At 39.8% G+C, this 20751-nt stretch overlaps 1 protein-coding gene across 1 annotated transcript in view; it reads right to left on the bottom strand.

Moving 5' to 3' along the window:
• dync2h1 (dynein cytoplasmic 2 heavy chain 1) overlaps positions 1-20751 on the bottom strand; it is a 138195-nt gene that overhangs the window by 99539 nt on the left and 17905 nt on the right. Inside the window, exons 38-65 of the mRNA XM_066699286.1 lie at positions 20441-20640; positions 19521-19785; positions 19162-19369; positions 18847-18976; positions 18502-18657; positions 17982-18241; positions 17091-17337; positions 16660-16811; positions 15887-16031; positions 14859-14961; positions 14250-14417; positions 13646-13776; positions 13124-13372; positions 12773-12881; positions 12414-12527; positions 10995-11137; positions 10460-10541; positions 9829-9983; positions 9387-9524; positions 6087-6200; positions 5661-5821; positions 5204-5327; positions 4878-4999; positions 4475-4561; positions 3469-3595; positions 1790-1931; positions 1372-1481; positions 874-894 (exon numbers count right to left, since the gene is read on the bottom strand). Of these exons, the coding sequence (XP_066555383.1) occupies positions 874-894; positions 1372-1481; positions 1790-1931; positions 3469-3595; positions 4475-4561; positions 4878-4999; positions 5204-5327; positions 5661-5821; positions 6087-6200; positions 9387-9524; positions 9829-9983; positions 10460-10541; positions 10995-11137; positions 12414-12527; positions 12773-12881; positions 13124-13372; positions 13646-13776; positions 14250-14417; positions 14859-14961; positions 15887-16031; positions 16660-16811; positions 17091-17337; positions 17982-18241; positions 18502-18657; positions 18847-18976; positions 19162-19369; positions 19521-19785; positions 20441-20640 (4163 nt within the window). The remainder of the gene's footprint in view (positions 1-873; positions 895-1371; positions 1482-1789; positions 1932-3468; positions 3596-4474; positions 4562-4877; positions 5000-5203; positions 5328-5660; positions 5822-6086; positions 6201-9386; positions 9525-9828; positions 9984-10459; positions 10542-10994; positions 11138-12413; positions 12528-12772; positions 12882-13123; positions 13373-13645; positions 13777-14249; positions 14418-14858; positions 14962-15886; positions 16032-16659; positions 16812-17090; positions 17338-17981; positions 18242-18501; positions 18658-18846; positions 18977-19161; positions 19370-19520; positions 19786-20440; positions 20641-20751) is intronic.

The raw sequence follows: 20751 nt of genomic DNA, 5'->3' as shown, positions 1-20751 counted from the left end.
TCTTCTTGAACCAGCCTGAATCTGGTTTAGACTGGCAAAGCATGCATATATTCAAGTATAAGATAAGATATTTTGGGGAGTAGAGGGGTGGAGGTCTCAGGTTTGGGTAATAATTTACTTTCCTGTGTATTTAAAAACAGATTTCCATGTACGCTTGTATTATTTGTTAACGGCTGACTGAAAATGAACTTTTCCAAATTTTTAACCAAAGTGAGACCCACAGTAATACATGTGCTTGTATTATAATCGCTAAGAAAAGGTAAAGAAGAAGCCAAAAAGGTGGTTAACCGAGGATAAACTGAAAGCATGTGACAAGAATCCTAAAAAAAAAAAATCCTCAAAGGAATGAGTCAGTCTACCATTATGTTTAATTTAAAGCCTAAGGACATTTTTAACATAATAACCACCTACATAGTGAGAATTGAAGACAGAATACAATGACTGTAAGATGGGATTTTTACATATTATTATCAAAGTCCAACAATGGACAGCAAGCCGCTGCGTAATGAGAAGGACCGTTTATAAGCGTTAAGGAATGGACTTTTTTCTGCCAGGAATCATTAGTATTCTTGATGTGATCAGGCTTTACACTCCATAGCAATGAGCTCATATCAGTTCTGTTTAGTACAGTACTGGACATAGTAATTCTATGGATATTATCAATCAGTGACAATGTCACATCCCATAACACTTACAAATTGGATATGAGGCTGCTGTGGACAACAGGCCACGGGAATATTTTCAAACTGCGTTCAATAAGCTAATGAAGTCCTGTTATTATTTATTTATTTTGGGAGAGATAGAATGAGTGGAATCACACCATCTAAAGAAGGCTACAGAGGAGTCAAGTTTGGAAATGAATGAGACTCTTACCAGAGACTTCAAGGCATTGATCTAGGGCAGCAATAACAGTTTGGGGAAACAAAAGTGATGATAATGATTAAACAAATGGGAAAATTGCTGTGGTTGCAGATGGAGTGGATGCAGTGCTCATACATGAAGGAAAATAAATTGCGTTCAAGTCACTTCTGGTTTTACAAGCACAATTTTCTCAGCTAATGCTAAAATCACATTTTGACTGAATATCACAGTTTGTTCTTACAAAAGGACGACCCAGGCATGTGTCAGATGTGATGGAGCTGCAGCTTTCTAGGGAATGTATATGTATCAGTCATCTCAGGCACAAGAAAGTCTACTTTTTATGTATTTTTTCTGTATGTGTATGATTTTCTTGTGGTTCCTTTCTATGTAACATTAACAAATCTAAGCATATGTATATAAATATCTGTGTGCAGTCTACAAAGGGGGCTTCAGTTTATTTGCTGCTGTTCCTACACAAGTATAGCCCAGCCCAGTCTTGTGTTTCTGTACCTGTAAAATGACCAGTGCGTTCTCCATGGAGAGGTCATCCGAGGGCAGCCCTTCACTCTTCCATATGAGCTGCTCACTTTCAGAACACAGGAAATGGCGCAGATCAAACTCTTTAATGAAAGCAATGAGAGGAGTATTAATTAAATGTGTTCTTGTAAAACAAACAAGTGTCACAGCTTAATGCAGCTAAAGTTCAGACTATTTCTCTCACTAAATACTAAAAAACAAAACAAATATGAAAATACTACAGTAGGTAAACCACATGTTCAAACACAGAACTAATAGTGCCAAAATTAACAACATTTAGTTCTATGCCCTTCCAGGCATGTAATCTCTCTTTATACACAGCACAATTTTTTTCAAACTTAATTCACCTCAGATACCAACAAGATAAGAAGAGAAAAGATTGCATTTTTACTCTGTAGGCCAGACAATTTCATCCATTCCTCAAGGCTGGCTTTCCTGCGATCCTCCGGAGCTGCAGACAGATAAGTAATAAACGCAGCAGCAAGCTGGGCTCTCTTAGGCAATGTCTCTAGCTCCTCGGTCATCTCTTCCACCTAGGCCAAACACACACAAATGGCACAAAAAGTCCCACAATCAGAGCTCTAATCATCATCTGCTGTTCTGTTGCTGTGCACAGACATCTTTCAAATTCCAACCACCACACAATATAACAGGACAGCATTGTGGATGGCTGTGCAATTGGGTTATCCAGTTTCCCCCATGCAATATACTGACCGTCTGTTTCCTTTGGATGTTTGATTCTATTGTGGAAATCACCTTTAATGGTCATTTTTAAGTTCTTTAAATTAGTAACGGTATAACACCAACGTATTGATCCGTTTCGACATACACAGTAAATGTAAAGTTGTATAAAGTCAGTTTATGTACACATTCAAGGGTAATAGGGCTGGTGTAATACTGAGCACATGCCAGCTGTATTTAGCTACCAGTTTTTTGCAAACGTTTCTCATAATATCATATGCAGTGCTTGATAAGAACTTGGAAATGTTCAATCCAAAATTGAAATTAGCCACTGAAAGCTAAATCCCTGCTACATTAAACCCAATATATCTGACAAATACGCTTTAACAGCATATTTAATTAATTAGCCTTTCATGCCCATTTAACATTTGCAAGACCTCAGGTGGTGAATTGAAAATCGTGCAGCTTGAGCTACTGGCACATCTCCCTGCGTGTGGCACGATGCCAACTCAATGACATCTGTGGCGTGTAGTACAAAACACTTCACACCACTGATCAATCTGTTAGCAATAGGAGCCTCGCTAATCCTTTAATGCCATTATAGGACAGAATTACTACAGATCCATACGTAGCATGAGCTTCACCTGTTACTGTTGGGTACTGTCATGATCACTTGTTTAGGCGCCTCCGTGATGTTAATTTATATAAGGTTACATGATGGAAATGAACTATTCCAGTTTCCCTAGGTAATCCTCTCTAAGCATGTTGTTAAAGAGGAACTATTACCTTTCTCCGAGATGTTTTTATATAATTATGTACATATATATAGGCGATTACCAGTGAGAGAGAAAGGTGAATCATAAGGTACTAATTCTTTCAGCTATTTTATACATTTAATATACTGCAAGTCAGGTCTTGTCACTTGTACCCAGTCGGGCTGAACGTAGGGATGGATCACTGAAAAGATGGCTCATGCGAGGAGCGCTGATGAAACCTGGCATAAGAATGTATTCTGCTCCTGAACAGTAGGCAACACATAGCAGCACAGACGTGAATGCTGTTCACTGCTTTGCATTTAAAGTAACTGTCACGGCCAAGGAGGCCAGGCCGTCTCGCTCCCTTTGACAAACCCCTGAAGCGCGTTTATATTTGTACGCATGTTTCTTATCAAGCGCTAGCTCGGTGTACCAGGTAAATAGCTCCCATGGGCTGTTTTCCATCAAGGGGGTTACACTGGGAAATGAGTGGAATGTGTCGCTGAGGTTACACATACAGAGGCAAGGGTATTTTCCTGCTCAGTGCCAGCTGGGGACTAACACAGTCCTGGGAGGGGTCTTTCGGCAGGCCAGCGTGTCTAGGCCGCACCAAACCCAGAAATCATGACCGCACCTGGGCGTTCCACCGCCTGTGTTCACCGTCAAGCTGATGGATCAGCTTCTCCGCTGCTTCGATCGTTTCCTGGGCTTTGCTCACTTCAGCCTCCAGTTTTGCAGCCTCTGTTGTTCTGGATTGGAACCTTTAAAAAAATGAAAAACATCTCCCAAACACATACCAAAAAGAGACTAATCTCGATTTAAAAGATCACTGCCGGTGGTGAATAGTTGGCGAAGCTGCATTGTCCCACAGTCATGCTTAGTTTTACGCTTAGATTTAATGCTGTCTCATGTGTTTACCGTTTCTCCCTGTGCTTCAACAGTCCTGGCACTCCCAGACGCTTCCTCATGACAGTGATGTTCGCTTGCATCCCCCAAAGTTAAATTTAGCTCAGGAGACGCAAGCTGCCTTCTTGTCTACATGTCAGTGAGCCGAACAATCATGCTCTTGCAAACAACTTGTAGCAGAAGGATATAAATGGTCTTGTCACAAGCTGTCTAATAGCAATATAACTCAGGTAATTGCCTATTTATGCCATTACAGAGAAAATATTGAATGCCTTCAAATATATTAGACTACAATTGTACTACATCTGAAAGAGGAAATTACATTTTATTATTTCTATGTGCCCATCTGTTTTATTATCAAGGCTATCATAGGTTTGTCCAAGCAAAATGTTATCTGGATTAATTATAATTATACATAACTGGATTGACAAATCCAAGTCAGCTGGATAACATTTATTTATTATATAATTTTGAAGCCATGTTTTTGGTGGATAATTAAAAAACTCTACATATTTTATGTTAATTACCTATTTTGACATTTTGTTGAAACCCTAACCTGCATCCCTAATTAAAACTTACCATTACCACATTTTCTGTATCTACATTTTTTAAGGAATGTGAAATTGTGAAATGTTTCTGAAACATTCAAAATGTCAGGAAATACAAGGAAAGCATGATGATGGAAGTGTGTCACACTAATAAGCAATCGGTTCAGAGGTAGAGAAAACCAATACCTGTCCTTTAGTTCATTCACTTTCTGACCCACAGAGTTCAACTGGTCTTCAAGTTTGTTTTTTCTGCTTTCTGTCTTATGCAGGTTTCTGGTGAAAGACAAAATTACATATTCAAATTTACTATAAGACAAATAATTTAGTTATTACCAACATATCACATTCACTTTTCATAAGACCCATGTGCTGACGGTCCAGTTTATCACAGTCTGACAGAAAACTGTAGTAGTTTTAAGAAGGGGCATAAGGAGAACAGAATGTAATGATTTGATCTGCTCTTTTGTACTTGTGTGTCAAAGGTAGACTTGCTTAAAACACCACCTAAGCAAAACAAGATCCCCAGATTCAGAGAGCACGAGAACCAGCTCAAACCATATTCCTGATTCAAATCCATGTCCACACTTACTCCAGTAAACCTGCCTGCTCCTTCTCCAGTGGCTGGATCCTTTCCAGCACATGTGAGTACTGCACGTTGGCCTTCACCCAGGCGGCCAGGGGCGCTGCTGCTGTACTCGCCCGTTTCGCATTCTATAACCAATAACACCGTTAGACTGCCGTACTCCAGATTTCACAGGCTTCACCACTGTGTGTGACGTATACAATGGCTATTCACCCCCTTTTGAGTCACATTTTGTTGTGTTAGACCTGGACATTATGATGTATTTTAAATGGGGTGACTTCTTCCTATAGCCACTGTTAGTTTACAAGCATAAATCACTCCAGGAAACTGACCTTCGGGTCAAATGAGGCTCTGTTACGTTGCAGAAGCTCCTCCACACTCTGACGAATCTCGTGTGATATGTTTCGAGCTTCAAAGGTTGCAATATCTTCTTTTACTCCCCTCTTTGCAAGAAAGCTGTATAAGAAATCAAAAAGTATTTTTACTGGTAAAGGAAATGGGTTGCTTTGGCATAATTGTTATACCGCGCAGTAAAAATGTATAGAAACAATAAACCACTGTTTACTGTGCCCAGTCATTTAAAACACGTGTGTTACACGCTCCTCCATAGTTTAATTTCAATCTAAGCGGTTTACAGTGAAATAAAAAGTGTGGGGTGCAGCCAAACCATATAACGACATCTTAATCACGAGACTAACCACCATTTCAAACACAACACTATTAAATCTTAGGTCAAACTAAAATGAAACTGTCACTTTTAACGAAAGTGTGGAAATAATTATATCTTACCTCTTCATGCTAACCCAGGATGTGTCAAAAATTCCCATCAGCCTCAGCACACCTTCGAGAATATCTCTGATGACGTCAGGAGGCATTCGCAATGAGCGGATTTCAGAGAGCGCCTCTGGTTTTATGTTTCCAACAGCACGTTTAGCTTCGTCTACAAGAGGCTAGTAGAACACATAAATGGAATCATACAATTCCCAATTAGAGAACTATACAGGGAGGTATAAAAAGGTATTTTCCTGAAAATAAGCATCAGGATGTGGATATTTTTCGCCCTGTAAGCTACGCATTTATAAAGTACTGACTAGGTGTTTATTTCTAACAAGACTTTTATACCTTACAGGTCTGGTGTACAAAGGTGAAAAAAACTATCAATCCAACAACTCAATGCCTGAGGGAGATTTTAAACAATCACTCAAAATGCCTTACCTGCACCTCCTTTAGCTCATCGTCAATTTTTGCCTTCCTTTCTTCAATTTTTGAAACTTCTTCAGCTATCTTGTACTTGATCTTTTCCATCTCAGTCTTTTGATCACTGGCATTCTGATAGAAACCACATTTACAAATCAGATATATTACCTGGTTCTTGGCTTTCCTGTCAGACCCACAGTTATTTAAAGGTCCTTCGCTATCCAACAAATGAGGTCAGAGATTTGGCTTTGGGGAACCACACAATAGTGGAACCTTATTTACTTTACCACACATCTTTTATCTTGCTGTTGATATATTTGTTTCTGTTTATATTTGGCCTTTTTAATAGTTTAGCATTTACTTTGAGCTGAAATAGAGACATCTTTCAGACTTATTTAGCAAATTAAAGTATTGGAGACCATGTTTACTGGACTTCAAGGGGAAAAACATATATTGGTTTATTTTTTATGGAAGTCAATGACTTAAAAATGTATTGCCTATGGTTTTAGTGTTCGTAGATAGTGGCACACAATGACACCGGCAATTACAGCGAGTGCCACTAGTGCTTTGCTAACAGCATTTGATACAATGCTCAGTCCTGATTTGAGCCCTCTGCTTTGCAGTGATGGGAGCCTAAAGATGTTAATAAACTAGCAAGAGCATAAACAAGACCCCTGCAGATGCATGCTCCAGCAACCACTTTTTCATGATTCATAAGTGCCCTTGAAATCGTATTGTGTGGGGAAAAGAAAGAAGAAACCCTGCCTTACTGAACAGTTGCAAGAAAGCCTTCCTTCTGAGAAATTCAGACAACCACCAAAATAACCACAGCCGGGTAATCAGGACGAGATCAGGGGAACCCCCCCACCTGATGGCTGGCGCTAAGAAGCTGCTGCAAAGGTGGAGACTGCAGAGGCGGAGGGATGCAGTTCTGAGTTTAAGCCAGAGCATGGTTGCGGCGCTATGGGAGCGAGCTACTGACGCGGGGGAGAAGAACTTGTTATGTGGTGTTTATGATCATGTGTGTGTGTGTGCGTGTGTGTGTGCATGTATCCCACTGGTTGAGCTTGGAGCAGAGTGAAGCGTGATTGGGGCTTGTCTTGTTCACAAACTTTACTTCTCCATTATATGAGCCTTGTGTTCAGAATGTAGTCACAGATTAATCACATCCCGAGATATCACACAACATTATAATCTCATTTACACCTCTCATATCGGGGGAGATTTCCACGTCTCAGACAGCATGTGGGAGAACATCCTTGTTCTTTCCACATGAGACAAAACTGCCTCTTAATTAAACCTCCAATGCTACAAACAGTCTACAATGACTTACAAGTCTCGTATTTTTTATTTTATTTTCTGAAAATGGCCAGCTACAATAAAAGGCATTTCATTATAAATTCAATCAACTCATATTTGGGGACCATCACTGTCACAGTAGGAATTAAATTGTCTGTCTTTCCACGTCGGTGCTTCATATCCATCTAATCCTGCAATGCGACTCTCCTAAGTTTCTGCCATTCTCTGAATTCAAGGAGCACAATTTAGACACAATGGAAGTTTAACAAAAGGAAAAAAAATACAACATTTTATCTCCTCTAATGAAAAGAGGTGACTGAAAGACTGAAAGGAGCTCCACAGAATTCATCTGGTTTACTGTGTTCCAGACAAACTGAGAAGTACTTTTTGTGAAAGCTGTCTACTACAAAACCAGGAATTTCCCTCTCTATAAGAAACTTTATTTCTAGCACCAGTACCACAGAAAGCTAGGAAGGCACAGTTATGAAAACAGTTTCAGAAGTGGGTTGGGAGTATCTGCTTCAAGAGTTGTTTGGAAAGTAAAATACTTTGATTTTCTTTTCTTCATTTTCAACCAGCAGAGATCTCCTTTCTATTATTGAGGTTTAGGCTTTGGTATGTACATTTTATGCTCAGCAGTACAGAGTCACAGGCCTCATAAAGTGAAGCTCAAAACATCATGAATAAATAACACTTGTGAGTAATTGTTTAAGGCAATACATGGCTGCCTCCTTGTCTTTGCAATTTCCTGCATTACTGTCATTGGGCTTATCCCAAGCGAATTACACACCAAAGTCTTTCTATAATGCATGCAATGACGTGTCAGAACACATAATCATGCTTAGAATGTGTAGGAGGAAACCCAGACACTAGCAAATGTGGTGAGAGGGACACGGGGTTAATTTACAATTAATATCTGAGGCAGGGAGAGTTACCTGTCCAATAACTGACCACAATGACAGTGAAAAGTCAACAGGAAAAGACGCAAATGAAAAATAAAGACAAGATGCTATCAGCTAAATCTTCAATATAAAGTATGTATAACCTTAAATTGCACACTGACTTATTGAAGACAGTTAAACATAAAACACTTGTCATATCCCTATGCTATAAAATAAAAATAGAGGATAAATAATAACAAGCTATTTTAAACAAATACAAACTATTGTTGTCATTGTTTTTGTTGTCATTAATAGTTCAACATTGTGCAAACATCAGCTGACATGAATGAAATAAACTCCTTTCATAATCAGTTAATCTGAGCTAATTTAAGGACTGTGGCAGAAACACTACTGTAAAAACTGGCAGCAGGAAGCTCTAAAAACAAACATTTTTAGGTACTTTCCAAAACTTGCATATTAATAAGAATAAAGAAAACAGGGGGCTTCCTTCAGCTTGTGTACACGCCATCTAATCCTCTTGAAGAATTGCTATAATAGGACAACTCTGTCTGTGTTGATAGTCTGTTCATGTTATGTACCTGCACAAATCTGCACTTTAAACAGACCTCTCTCTACAACAAAAAGATTTCTTATTTTTAAGAGGTAAAATAAGAAAATCTGGAGGAAAAATGATTTCCCCATGGAAGGGGTCATACAGATCTTTAAAAAAAGAACTGTGATATAATACTGTGAAATGTCTGAGTTCTAAACTTAGATTAATCATGATTTAAGAAGTAATAATCTGTGATCTAAAAAAATAATAATTATATCATATACAATTGTAGATGTTTTTTCTGTATTTCGGTCACCATGGTATCCGGAGAACACGGGGCTATTTTAAATGAGCATCTGTCATCGTGCTTTGAATGTGCTTAGACACAGCATATTTTATTTGCCCACCTGGTGGTTTTACACACTGGACTTAGACGCCTCAAGGAGAACCATCGTAAAAGAAGGGTCTCGAGAGACTAGAATAAAAGTGATTCTGCTGGGGACATCCACTAAAACTACAGTGCAGTGTATTAGTCCAGTGGGTGGACAGGTTTGCATAGACAACTGACAGATCGTTATGGCCTACCTGCATGGACACGGTAATCTCCTGCAAAGCTGCGTCTGCTTCAGCTTGCTTTGTTCTCAGCAAGGTGCTCTGTTCGGCCGCTTTCCCTTTCAGCTCATCCACGAGAGCTTTGGCTTCATTTAACTTTGATACGCCAGCCTGTGTTACAGCAAGAGTAAGATTAAAAGAGTGTCTTACCAGGTTTTTAACAAAATAAAAAAAAAGGAAGCCAGTTGCATAGTAACCCTCATTTTATAATAGAGGGCAGAGACACTAGAGCCACTTGATATTTATTTCAGTACAAGAAGTATTTTTAATTGGTACTTCAAACGACACAAGCACTTTTCAATGCTAAGGAAATAGCTCTGGTGTCATATTTCATACCGCTACACGGATACAGCATCTTGCTTAATATATTTAAAGATCTGTTTACAATGAAGGAATATGGATTTCACTTTTTCACCTGTAAATGACTCTGCCTTTTTATCAGCTCTGTTTTCTTGCTGCTGTATATAGACCTGTAGATGCGAAGGAAAGCCATGTATTGGCTCGGCGTGGCTCCATACTCTTTACAGGATTCATGGATCATAAGGAAAGATTTTGTAAGGTCAGCATGTCCTGCAAGCGTGAAAAAAAGGAATATTGTGAGCTGGGTCAGGATATTATAAAAGAACAAAAGAGAGAAAAATGATCTCTCAAATCTTAGTTGAAGTCTCAGTAAATACAGTATGGGCAAGAAAGGCCTTATGATCGATTACCATCAGAACCAGGACATTTTCTCCACAGAGATTTTGTTCAAATCAAATCATGTGTAGTCATGATGATTTTTTCTTCAAATTATTGCTAAATGTACTGGTCTACAGCCCAGTTTGTAGAGACGTTGTTTAGAGACGTTGTTTTATACGTTTGAAATCAATGGATACATATCTGACAAAGAAAGTATTTAGTAAATAATTAAAAGTGGTTTAAATTAAATAGATAAGACCCTATAGTTTTCCAGGATCAGAGTTCCCGATCCTGTGGTTTCCCATAAGTCAGGTACTGTGTTTTGCAAAGTCTACATTAGAAGAAACCTGAGTCGAATCTGGGGATACCTGACAATTTCTTTTTATGTCCTTTTTTCCTGCTGTTGCTGTCATCGTCTCCAGCTGTCTTTGAAAGCAGCATTTCCGGGATCTAAGTGGTGGAACCACAAGTGAAGACATTTTCATGTTCAACTTAAATGTGAAGAAAGATACTTTAAAACTCTAATTACTGCATTAAATACAATGAAAGTACTAAATTATCACCTCAAAAAGTGATGCATTTTAGAATTAATTCAAGAAAGAAAACATTTGTTGTAGTAATACTATCATAAGCTATAAAAAATATATATTTTTTATGCCATCTTTAAAATGAACAGACAAGACTTAATGAAACACTCAGTCGATCACATTGAAATAGTCAGAGCGCTAGTCTTAAACAGGGCAATGTGAGAACTGCGACATCAGCAAAGACGAGAACAAATCCGAGATGTGTTAACAGCGAAGGATTTGAAATTCCAGGGAAATTATGCAGAACCTGGTTGGTACTCTTGTTATCTTTCTTATTCTCTCACAATTGTGAGGACTACACAGAAAATGTACATACTTTTCTCATGCTGCTGTCAGCCCAGCCTTCCATCCACTGCACAGAACATTTTCGGTACAACGCAGGGTTACTCTCACAGTTAATGGTGAAGTTAGGATTGGTGCAATCCATGATCAACACAATGTGAAGATTCTGCTGAATTCCTGCAAATAAGAGCACAATACTCAATGGAGACATACAAACAGACCCAGATTATTATTATTATTATTATTATTATTATTTCTTGGAAGATGCCCTTAGGGCGCCCTCCAGGGCGACTTACAACATAAATTACCTTTACAATATGAGCCCATTTCTAGACAATAACACAAGCTGTACATTTTACTTTACATAGTTAATGGCTTCCTTGTTTCATGCTTTTTCATATGCTTATGCTTTCTATAAACAGCAGCACTGTTCTTTCAAAATCCATGTCTGTAAATAGCTGAGAAACATAAAGGGATATGTAATTTGTCCTGCTAATAAATCCAGACTTCCAAATAAACACAGATAAAAGCGATGACTAATTTCTGAAAAACAGAATAAAAAGGACTCTGGAATGGAGGTAAACACACTGTAAAAGAAACCCAGTGAAGCAATGCAGTAGAGAAATTACTGTCACAGGGCGTGTGCTTAAAGAGAGCACCTAGAATATACAATGATTTGATAAAAGGATGGAGATATGCTTCAGCTAAAAGCCAAGGGGGCTGAATGTCAAATTGGCAAAAAGGTTGCAAGACTATTTGTTTCTTTTTGTCTGTTTTAATAATAAAGCAGGTTCAGCTCAGAGGGGACTGCTGCACATAATCAAGGCTTTTTGTGTTAGTGAGCTTGGAGATCCACAGTTTGCCAGGCAGTGTTGAAGTGCTGCATTGCAGATGCCTAACCTATACTGAGGGTAATCGTTTCTGACCTTTTTGTTACTGACATCACACTCCTTCATGAGCTCAAATCAAAATGCCACATTACCAAAAAAATAAATACATGAATAGTGGTTTAAATGTTACCTACAACCACAGGGTTTTATTTAAGTATGTCTGAAGGAATGCAAAGTGAGATGCACAGTCATCACAGTCGTCTCACAGCTAAAAATAATATTTAAAAAGTATATGAGACTGAACTAAGGTTTATTAAATTGCTGCAATTTACAAGAGCTTGCTTTCCATTTTCCATTAGTTTCCTGCATTGATAAACACTGTAACCAGATTAGCTCAAATTACTCAGGAACGCATGACATGCATCACCTGAAATTAACCATGAGCCAAAAATCAGATTCTATTCCACAAAGACTTCCGCTCTCCTGCTGCACGAAGTCTGTGTTCAGAAATAACGAGGTTGGAAAAGCACTGAATATTTTACATGAGCAGCCTTTCATTTTCTAGGGAAATTCAAAAGCAACAACAAGGCACAAGGGCAGAAAAGACTCAAAGACCTACTTACTGTATGAAAAATAGTTAAAAATGGGCCCAGTAAAGCCATCTTGGGAGGCCTGGTCTTTTAAAGTTGACAGCAAAGGTTCAAGCTCTTCGGTTGTGTATAAACCTGGAACTTCACCTAGAAGAGATCAGTTTAGTTTAGGATTACACATCATAAAAACAGTTTATACAGCAGAGCCGCTACAGACAGTGAAGAAGAAACAGCTGCTAATGTGAAAAGTGGCAGTAATCAGGTCTGATTTCAAAAGAATCACATTTGAGAAAACAAAAGCAGCTCTTTGGCAGGAATAGACAGGTTTTGTAGCTTTCATGTTGCTTTTCAAAAGGAAAAACAAAGCTGTTTGAGAAGGTGTACAGACTGACCAGATGAGAGCAGGCTGTTGACCATCTCCAGAAATGACGGGTGGACAAACTGATAGTCCTCAAGGAGCAGCACCACCTGCTGGCCCTCAATGCCAGCCAACTGCATCACCTGCACAGGGAAGCCAACAGGAATGCCCAGTGAAGAATCCAGAAAATATGCTGCTTTCAAAGATTAACCAAATACCTTTGATCTGAATACATGCTTTCTATACAAATTGCATCATAACTGACCTGTCATCTGCCCAGCTTCTGTGCAATTAGTGGACATTTGCTGCTATAAGGCCATGTGATGCCAAAGGAAGCATTTGATTGACATTTGGAAGCATTGGAACAGGACTGAATTGCACTTACATTCTTCAGGTCGTTTTTGAACTGCTTGAGGCCGTAACCTCTGGATATCTTGGGCGTGAAGAGAGTGGCCCCATGCATGTGACTGACCACACATGTTGCCGTGCGGCGGCCCACTCCACTGCGTCCCGCCAGGAGCAGGGAGCCGCCCGGGCAGCTCAGGACCCTGTCCACACGGGACATGTACTCCAGAACCTCCTGGAACAGCAGGATGTCCATCTCTCTGTTGTCCCTGCCATACAGCACTATGCCCTGTAGGTCACAATAGGTGTTTTCTCTATTATTCTAACAATAATAATAATAACAAATAATAATACTCAGACATTGGTATTTATCAGTAACTCAACACTACACATTTAAGTATTTTCACTAAGGGTTCCACAAGAGCACTACTGAGCAAGAGTCACAAACCACTTAAATATAGTGTTTGTATTATTTGAGTGCTTTCCAATCTGTGTAACAGCTAGTGGAGTGACATCATCAGCAGTTTCCTCTCGTCCACTCCATGGTCCTGTAATGCCTTACCTTGTGCACGACCTCTCTCAGGTCCGTGGCATGAAGTCTTCCCAGGGGTTTGCCATGGGCAGGGAGGGACTGCCCAGGGGCCACCACTGAGCCGGCCTCATGGGCTGCCCCCCAGGTCACATAGAAACAGTCTGCCAAGAATACAGTCCGTCAGGGCACAGAGGAAACAATCATTCATAACAATAAGGCATGCAACAGATACCTTTATCCAGAGCAACGAACATGGTTTTAGAAGCACTAATATACAATGTTCTTCATATACAAACCACTACAAGGGCAAGTAAATTGATTAATACATAAATTATACTTCCTTTTTTGAAGGAGCTTTCAAATGTGAATATTCAAAAGGCTGTTACATTAAAAAGTTAGGAAGTTCTAGAATCAACAACCTCTCCTCCAACACTCCTTAAGTCCTTGTTGTTAAAAACAGCCAATCAAGCTTTTGACAATGGTCTCATGATTTATTATGACTGCAAAGGCTGCAAGAAAAAACAAAAACAACAACCAAGATCTCAGCCAAGGCTCTGGCATCCAGTTCTATGTTGAAACTCCCTTTGCACAAATTATCAGCAATTGCTTCTGTAAATTTAGTCTCCTGGATTACCTGACATGTTTTCCAGCACATCTGAGCCCCAGTCTCCATGAGTCACGGACATCAAAATATTATCAAACGCACTGATATCCTTTGTGGTCACGATACGGTCGCGAAACAGACGCCTCCCTTCGTAAGCAATGATCTCTAACACGAGATCTGAGGTGTTTTCAGATTTCACTAAAAAATAAAGGAATAAGGAGACATGAAAATGCCAGATGTATTGAAGGCAATCCATTTGGTGTATTAGCAAATGAAACAGTGCTGTTTAAACACACAAAAAACACAATTCTTAGAGAATGTTACATACCAGATTTACAGCATTCAAAAGGCAAGGTGAGCAGGAAAGAAAGAAAGAAAAGGTAATTTAAAGTTTTGAGACAAGCGAAGGAAACGGATAAATAAATTACAGAAACATGTCAGGGAGACACCATGAAATACATTGATTACACTGCAGAGGATTATAAACACAGGAGAAGAGAGAAAAGGTGAAGGCAGGCTTTGGAAAAATAATTATTATGTGCCAGCTACACTTGTACACTAAACTGTCAAAACGTCAGCAACATCTCACAAACAACCGTGCCTGTCTAGCAGGTGCACTGAAATAAGTTGATATCTCACCTCCAGTCAAGTCATATCTAAAGAGACTGAGCACCCACTGTGTGAGGATGCAGGGAGTGAAGAGGTAATGACTGTAGTCGTCCACTGTAAATTTGGCTCTGACCTGAAGACAAAGGAAACCATAAATAAGTCACCAGGAAGTTGCAGCCGACACTGACCTTAAATCTGTAAAGTCAAAGTCAACTTTATGCACGGCTCCCACAAATCACAGTCCACGCGCCGCCGCCCCTCCTCTCGCCCCACACACTAAATCCTTGTCCTCCAAATAATAAGCTGTACGTCTAATAACTGGACCACATGTTTTATTCGCGGGGGTGGAGCAGTACTGATTTAAAACCCCAACTGTCCCAGCGAGCTATATTTGGACCTATTGTAAAGTAAACGGAAATAGATATTGAAGGTCTGTAATAGAAACTGATAAGACTAGGCTTATATTCTAATTTAAATTTGAATTTGTATTTGTAAAGCACCTGCAGCTTAAGGGAAAGCTATTCCAGATAGAAACTGCTCATCTAAACAAACGATAATGGAACCCAGTCACACGATTTTGCAAAGGCCGTGTGACATCAGTGACTGACAGACCGAGAGGGAATAGACATCATTTTTTCATTAGGGTTCGCATCCATTTCTCGTATTGAAGAATGAATCATCATCATCATTAACGCTGAAGATATTAATTATAGTAATTGTAGCAATAGTAAGATAATTTTCTGTGCTAATGTGAACAAGCTCGTATCTCGGTCAGCATTAAATAGATCTGTACTAATCAGTGTGACTGGCTCTACAAAGGCCACAACGACCTTAATTCTGTATAAAACTGGGATTTCTTTAGCATGGAAGGACGATATATACAAATACATAAGGTCCTGCATTGTTTGGTATCATCTATCACACAAAAAAACTTTAAATCGAAGCAAAAACATAAATGAATAGTTCAATTTAAAGTAGAGAATAATAAAAGTGGGCTGTGAGTACAGTTGCCAAATAACCAAACTCCCTCCTGCTCTGGGTTTGATGCCATCTCATACCTGCTCGTACACCTGCACCATGGACCCTGCCAGCTGGTGGATTTTGCCCGCTGTGCCCCAGGCGGCGTGGCCCTTCAGGCTCTTGTGCAGAACGGGCTGCAGATAGGCACTGTAGATGGTCTGCAACTGCTCTCTGTCTGGATAACTAAAAAAGACACCAATAACAATTAAGCACACTGAATGGGAAGTGTATTTAATTCTTCATTGATGGCCCTGGAAACAGAGTGAATCTGTCCAATGAAGATAATCCCATAGCAAAAAAACATGCATTACAAACAGCTAAAAGTGAGATTTTATCCCAGAAAAGGCTTTGTGATGAGCACTTTTAATAGTCAATAATAAAACAATTCCACCCCTCATCACATTGATTTTTATAGCATTTTTATAGGTTGTAAAAAGTCAAAGTGAATAAACAACATGTCTTTCTGGAGAGGATAATGTACACAACATTATTGATCTAATAGTTTTCGAATGTCTCCCGATACATGCTGCTGTTATTAATCGTGTATTTCCACTTTAATTTTAAGACTGAAATCAATACAATAGTTAATGAATTCATAAACAAAAGTTGTGAAATCCAGTTCATCTGATCCAGAGAACGTGCAATTAGAATCACACTGTACAGCATTGAGTTTGGCACAGAAGTTTATTTTAATGGTGCCTGCATCTTATATTTGCATTAATATTACAATGAGAAGGACTTGTTGTACCGTGGAAGTGCTGCATTTATTTTTAAATGTATTTTTACCAAATGGGACGATATGAATACTCACTCGATGGTGCAAATTCGAACGATTGATGTAAATCGTGATGTCAGAGCATGTCTTCCCACTGTCCCACCGGCAGACATCGACGCCACAATCTGAATGTTCTCCAAACCAACCCACTCCAGATTCTCATCATAGAAGCCATGGTAGGTCAACACCTTCAAAACAATACCCAACAATGCTCAGGGTGGGATACCTATTTATAGAGCAGGCAGCCAACAGTTGCTGTGACAAGGTTACAAGAGCGGAAGGTAACATTTTATTTTTACTGCTTCAAAAGGCTAGACGAAATTAAAAAAAATTTACTAAACCACTAATTATTAATTACAACCCAGGACATGATTAAAAATAGGAAGAAAGGATTGACGTTTTAAATGTACCTCAAAGCAAGTCAACACTTTTTTCTTTTTATTAACGTTATAGCGTCTACGTTGTACCTGCTGAAGAAATGCAATCAGATTGCTGGTTCCCCACTTGTCGGGTTTCGGGAGGTTGATGTCTTTTAAGTACAGAATAAGGCGTTCACAATCTTTGGGTCTGTAAACCCGTCCGGTGTTGGAGCTGATAACCAGGCAGGTCTGTGTTAACTTCTGGAGAACGTGTCGAGAGGAGGTCTGGGCGCTACAGTGCACAATGGCGACCTGCGTGGATCTGAGCTGGGAGAAGGCGTAGCGCAAGAGCATCCTGTGAACACATGGAGGGATTCAGAATAAAATAGTTAGGACTACAGGGGGCAACTCAATGGCTTTGACCTTAAGAATAGACACCGTTTTCCGCTTTAAGCAAGGAAGGTATAAAATGATTCATATTAGGCCTTGATGATTTATTGATAACTGTTGCCTAGGAGACATATTTAACATTATTTTATCAAAAAAAAGGTAAGGGCAAGCTTAGAAAAAAAATAAAATCTGAAATGCCAACACACAAGGATAATTGTCGCTCCTGCAAATTAATCAGAGGTTCTTCCATCACGACTTGACAAAAATATCCAGCTCATTCTTGACCTTTTCCCCCTGTGTGTTAGTGTGTTGATACAGACTAAATGTGAGTGGTAAGTAAATGCAACATTAACCTTGAGGCAAAATAGGTTGCACAGAAGTCAGTACTGGTAATGATTATGCCACCCACATTGATAGGATTTTTTTGGAAAGAACGCAGGAATGGAAAAAAAAAAAAAAAAAAAGCAATCAGTCAATCTCATATCAAAGTGCAAGGGTATTACATGAACTGAATTAACAAAGACACAGCTGGCATCGAATCACAAATGGATTAGTGCAAATGCAGTTCCATATTTACTTAACCATATTCCCAGACAGGCTGATATTTACCCCTTTCCACAACCTTCAGGTCCCACTAAAATGAAAGGCTGTCTGTTTTCACTGCAGAGCCACTGCCTGAAGTAATCCAGGCCTCTCTGCATGTCGGGCGTCTGAATGACAGGGAGTTTCTGAGGATTACTGAAATCCTCCACCGACAAGTTCTCCAGCTTCTCCAGTTGATAGGCCATCAAACGCCCGTTCTCGGGGCTGTAGAAAGTGTCGAGGGGCTTGCGGGGATCAGGTGGGCTTTCCCTGGCCCAACTCAGAACCTAAAACCAAAGGTAAAGAGCAATTTAATTAGGGTTCACCGAATTAATATCTTAAACAGGTTCAGGAAATTGTGATTGCATCTAATCATTTGTAAAGTACTTATAGTCAGTAAATCAATTTTCATGGCTGATTGAGCAAAGCCAATTAATCTTTAAGCATAAATAAAGTGGAGTTTCGGTTCTCAATTAAATCTCAAGTTTGGAAAAATAATAGAATAATAGCCGAGATGTATATTTTAAGGCCATCACAGCTGTCTTACCTCTTTTGAAAATTCCTGACGTGACTTGAAATGCAAGTTTCCCCCAAGACCCCTAATCAGATTGACCACAAACTGGCCGCGCTCTTGGACACCACTCAGGTGAGATAACCCGTTCAAGACCGTGCCCACCAGACTCGTCTCCACCACAAAGTCATTCTACAGAGAGACAGCAGGGAGAGAAGGCAGAGAAACCACTCAAGGTGATGTATGCAACAGCAAGTTCTATTAATTCTTGTCATGGCGTGCCTTGAAGACATTGAGCGTAATTAAAAGCATCTCTAAGAATCACTATGCATTAAAGAAATGGATGTGAATAATTAATGTTGAATATTATGAATAGCAAACCTGTTTCAAAACCCAGTTCAAACCCTTGTCAAAATAGTCTGCAATCCAGTTCTCCAGATTGCCTCTGCATTCATCAGACTGGCTTTTCAACCACGATTTCACCAGAGAATTGACATCTGTGTCTTCATCGCTGTGAAAAGTTAATAAATAAACTGAAACTGAGAAATAACTTATGTAACATGGATTCTACAACATCACGGTGAATTAAAACATCATCATCATCATCAACAACAACAATAAAAAACAGATTGTTATATTGTGTGAATACGAAGGCAGTTTCCCCATAACACCAGATTTTCAAAACAAGTTCCTCACCTCAGGAAAATCATGCCCATTCTGGATATGGTGGCTGGAGAGGCACAGCTGAGGTCGTGGGTCTCGAAAACAAAATTAACATTGGGCCCGAACTGAATCCTTTCCCCGCTGGGCATGGTTAAAAGCCTGTTATCATCCAGCACGGAGTTCAAAGACTCAATCCACTCAGGATCTATATCCCCATCACAGATAATCCAGGAGCTGACTTCTGTGGATAGACAGAAACTCTCTCAAATAGACCCTTAAGCCGAACTCCAAAAGATAGTGTATAAAAAATTTAAAAAGTTGTGCAGATTATTAGTTTGGTGGCATTTCACAAATATCATCAGAAGTAGAAGTGTTTGACTACAAGCTCTCACCCTGGGGCTCACGCACAACCTGCCTGGCGCTGCTTGTCAAGACGCCATCGGACCACTCCCTGGTGTCCATGTCAATGTGCCCCAGGAGCTGCTGCCGGGGCATGGCTTTGGGGTTCATGGTGTACTGCTTCACCACCTTGCCAACCTTCCCCAGAGCTGCCCTCAGCAGTCGCCACAGGGTCGACTTTCCTGCGCCGCTGGGGCCCACAATCACAACGCCCATCCTCTGCCGGAGCTGCTCGTACAGCTCCAGGGACTTCTTGATCTTTTGCGACGAGAAAAACAAAAACAGAAGACAAGTCTAATTAAAAGAACGTTCACTTCCTTTTTTGCAGGGACATCAACGAACCGAAGTGGATAACTAAGGCACGGCGGGTTTGTTAGTGGGGATGTGATTGTGTTTTAGGATTCCACACTAGTATAGCAATACATTTTAGATGCACAGATGTGAGAAGCCTGGGATCAGAGTGCAGAGGAGGTTGAATGAATGGAATAAAAGATTCTTGAGAAATTGAGAGCTTGAGAGATCCCACCCCAGGCCTGGCCCCAGGGGCAGGCAGACAGAGGGGGAATCAGCTCACTTCTGCTGACGGAAAACACATGCTGTTCTGTTATTTCTAGGGTGTAATTTTTATTTCCAGCCATTACTGGATGTTCTAGTGTTCTAATTATCTCGATTACATGTCTAATAACAAGTTACTAAATGACCAATTGTTAATCGTATAAAATAGCTTGTTGTTAAAACCAATAAATACATGGTCAAAGAAAAAATAATAACAGCAGACATGCCATCTTCCCATGTCACAGAACTGTTTTGAATACATTGTGAGAAGTATCGAATGCCTTTACTGATACAGGTATTCATAGTTTGGTTATACCAGTATATTTCTTGTGTCCATTTTCCATATTTAGAGCCATACCTGACTTGGGATTATTTCTAGTTTAGCTTCTTCAAAGACTGCTTGTAAAGCTGCCGTGAGCTTTTCATACTCCACATCCTGGAAGTCGACCCCAGGGAAGACGTCTCTCACCAGGGCATCAAAGCGAGAGCTGTCTGCGAACGTCAGCTTGGACATGGTATTCAAACGCAAGGCCTGGACCACGATGTGACTCTCCTGAACTGAGGACGGACAGAGGAAAGAGAGCATGAGGAGAGCGCAAATGTATTGGACAAGTGTCCATAAGATCTAATATTGAAATAGATCAGTTATAATAATGAAGAGCAAAATAT

This window comes from Amia ocellicauda, chromosome 3 (assembly GCF_036373705.1).
Source record: "Amia ocellicauda isolate fAmiCal2 chromosome 3, fAmiCal2.hap1, whole genome shotgun sequence".
Classification (NCBI taxonomy): domain Eukaryota; kingdom Metazoa; phylum Chordata; class Actinopteri; order Amiiformes; family Amiidae; genus Amia; species Amia ocellicauda.
Note: the sequence above shows the minus strand (reverse complement) of the source record. Positions and strands in the feature narration are given on the sequence as shown.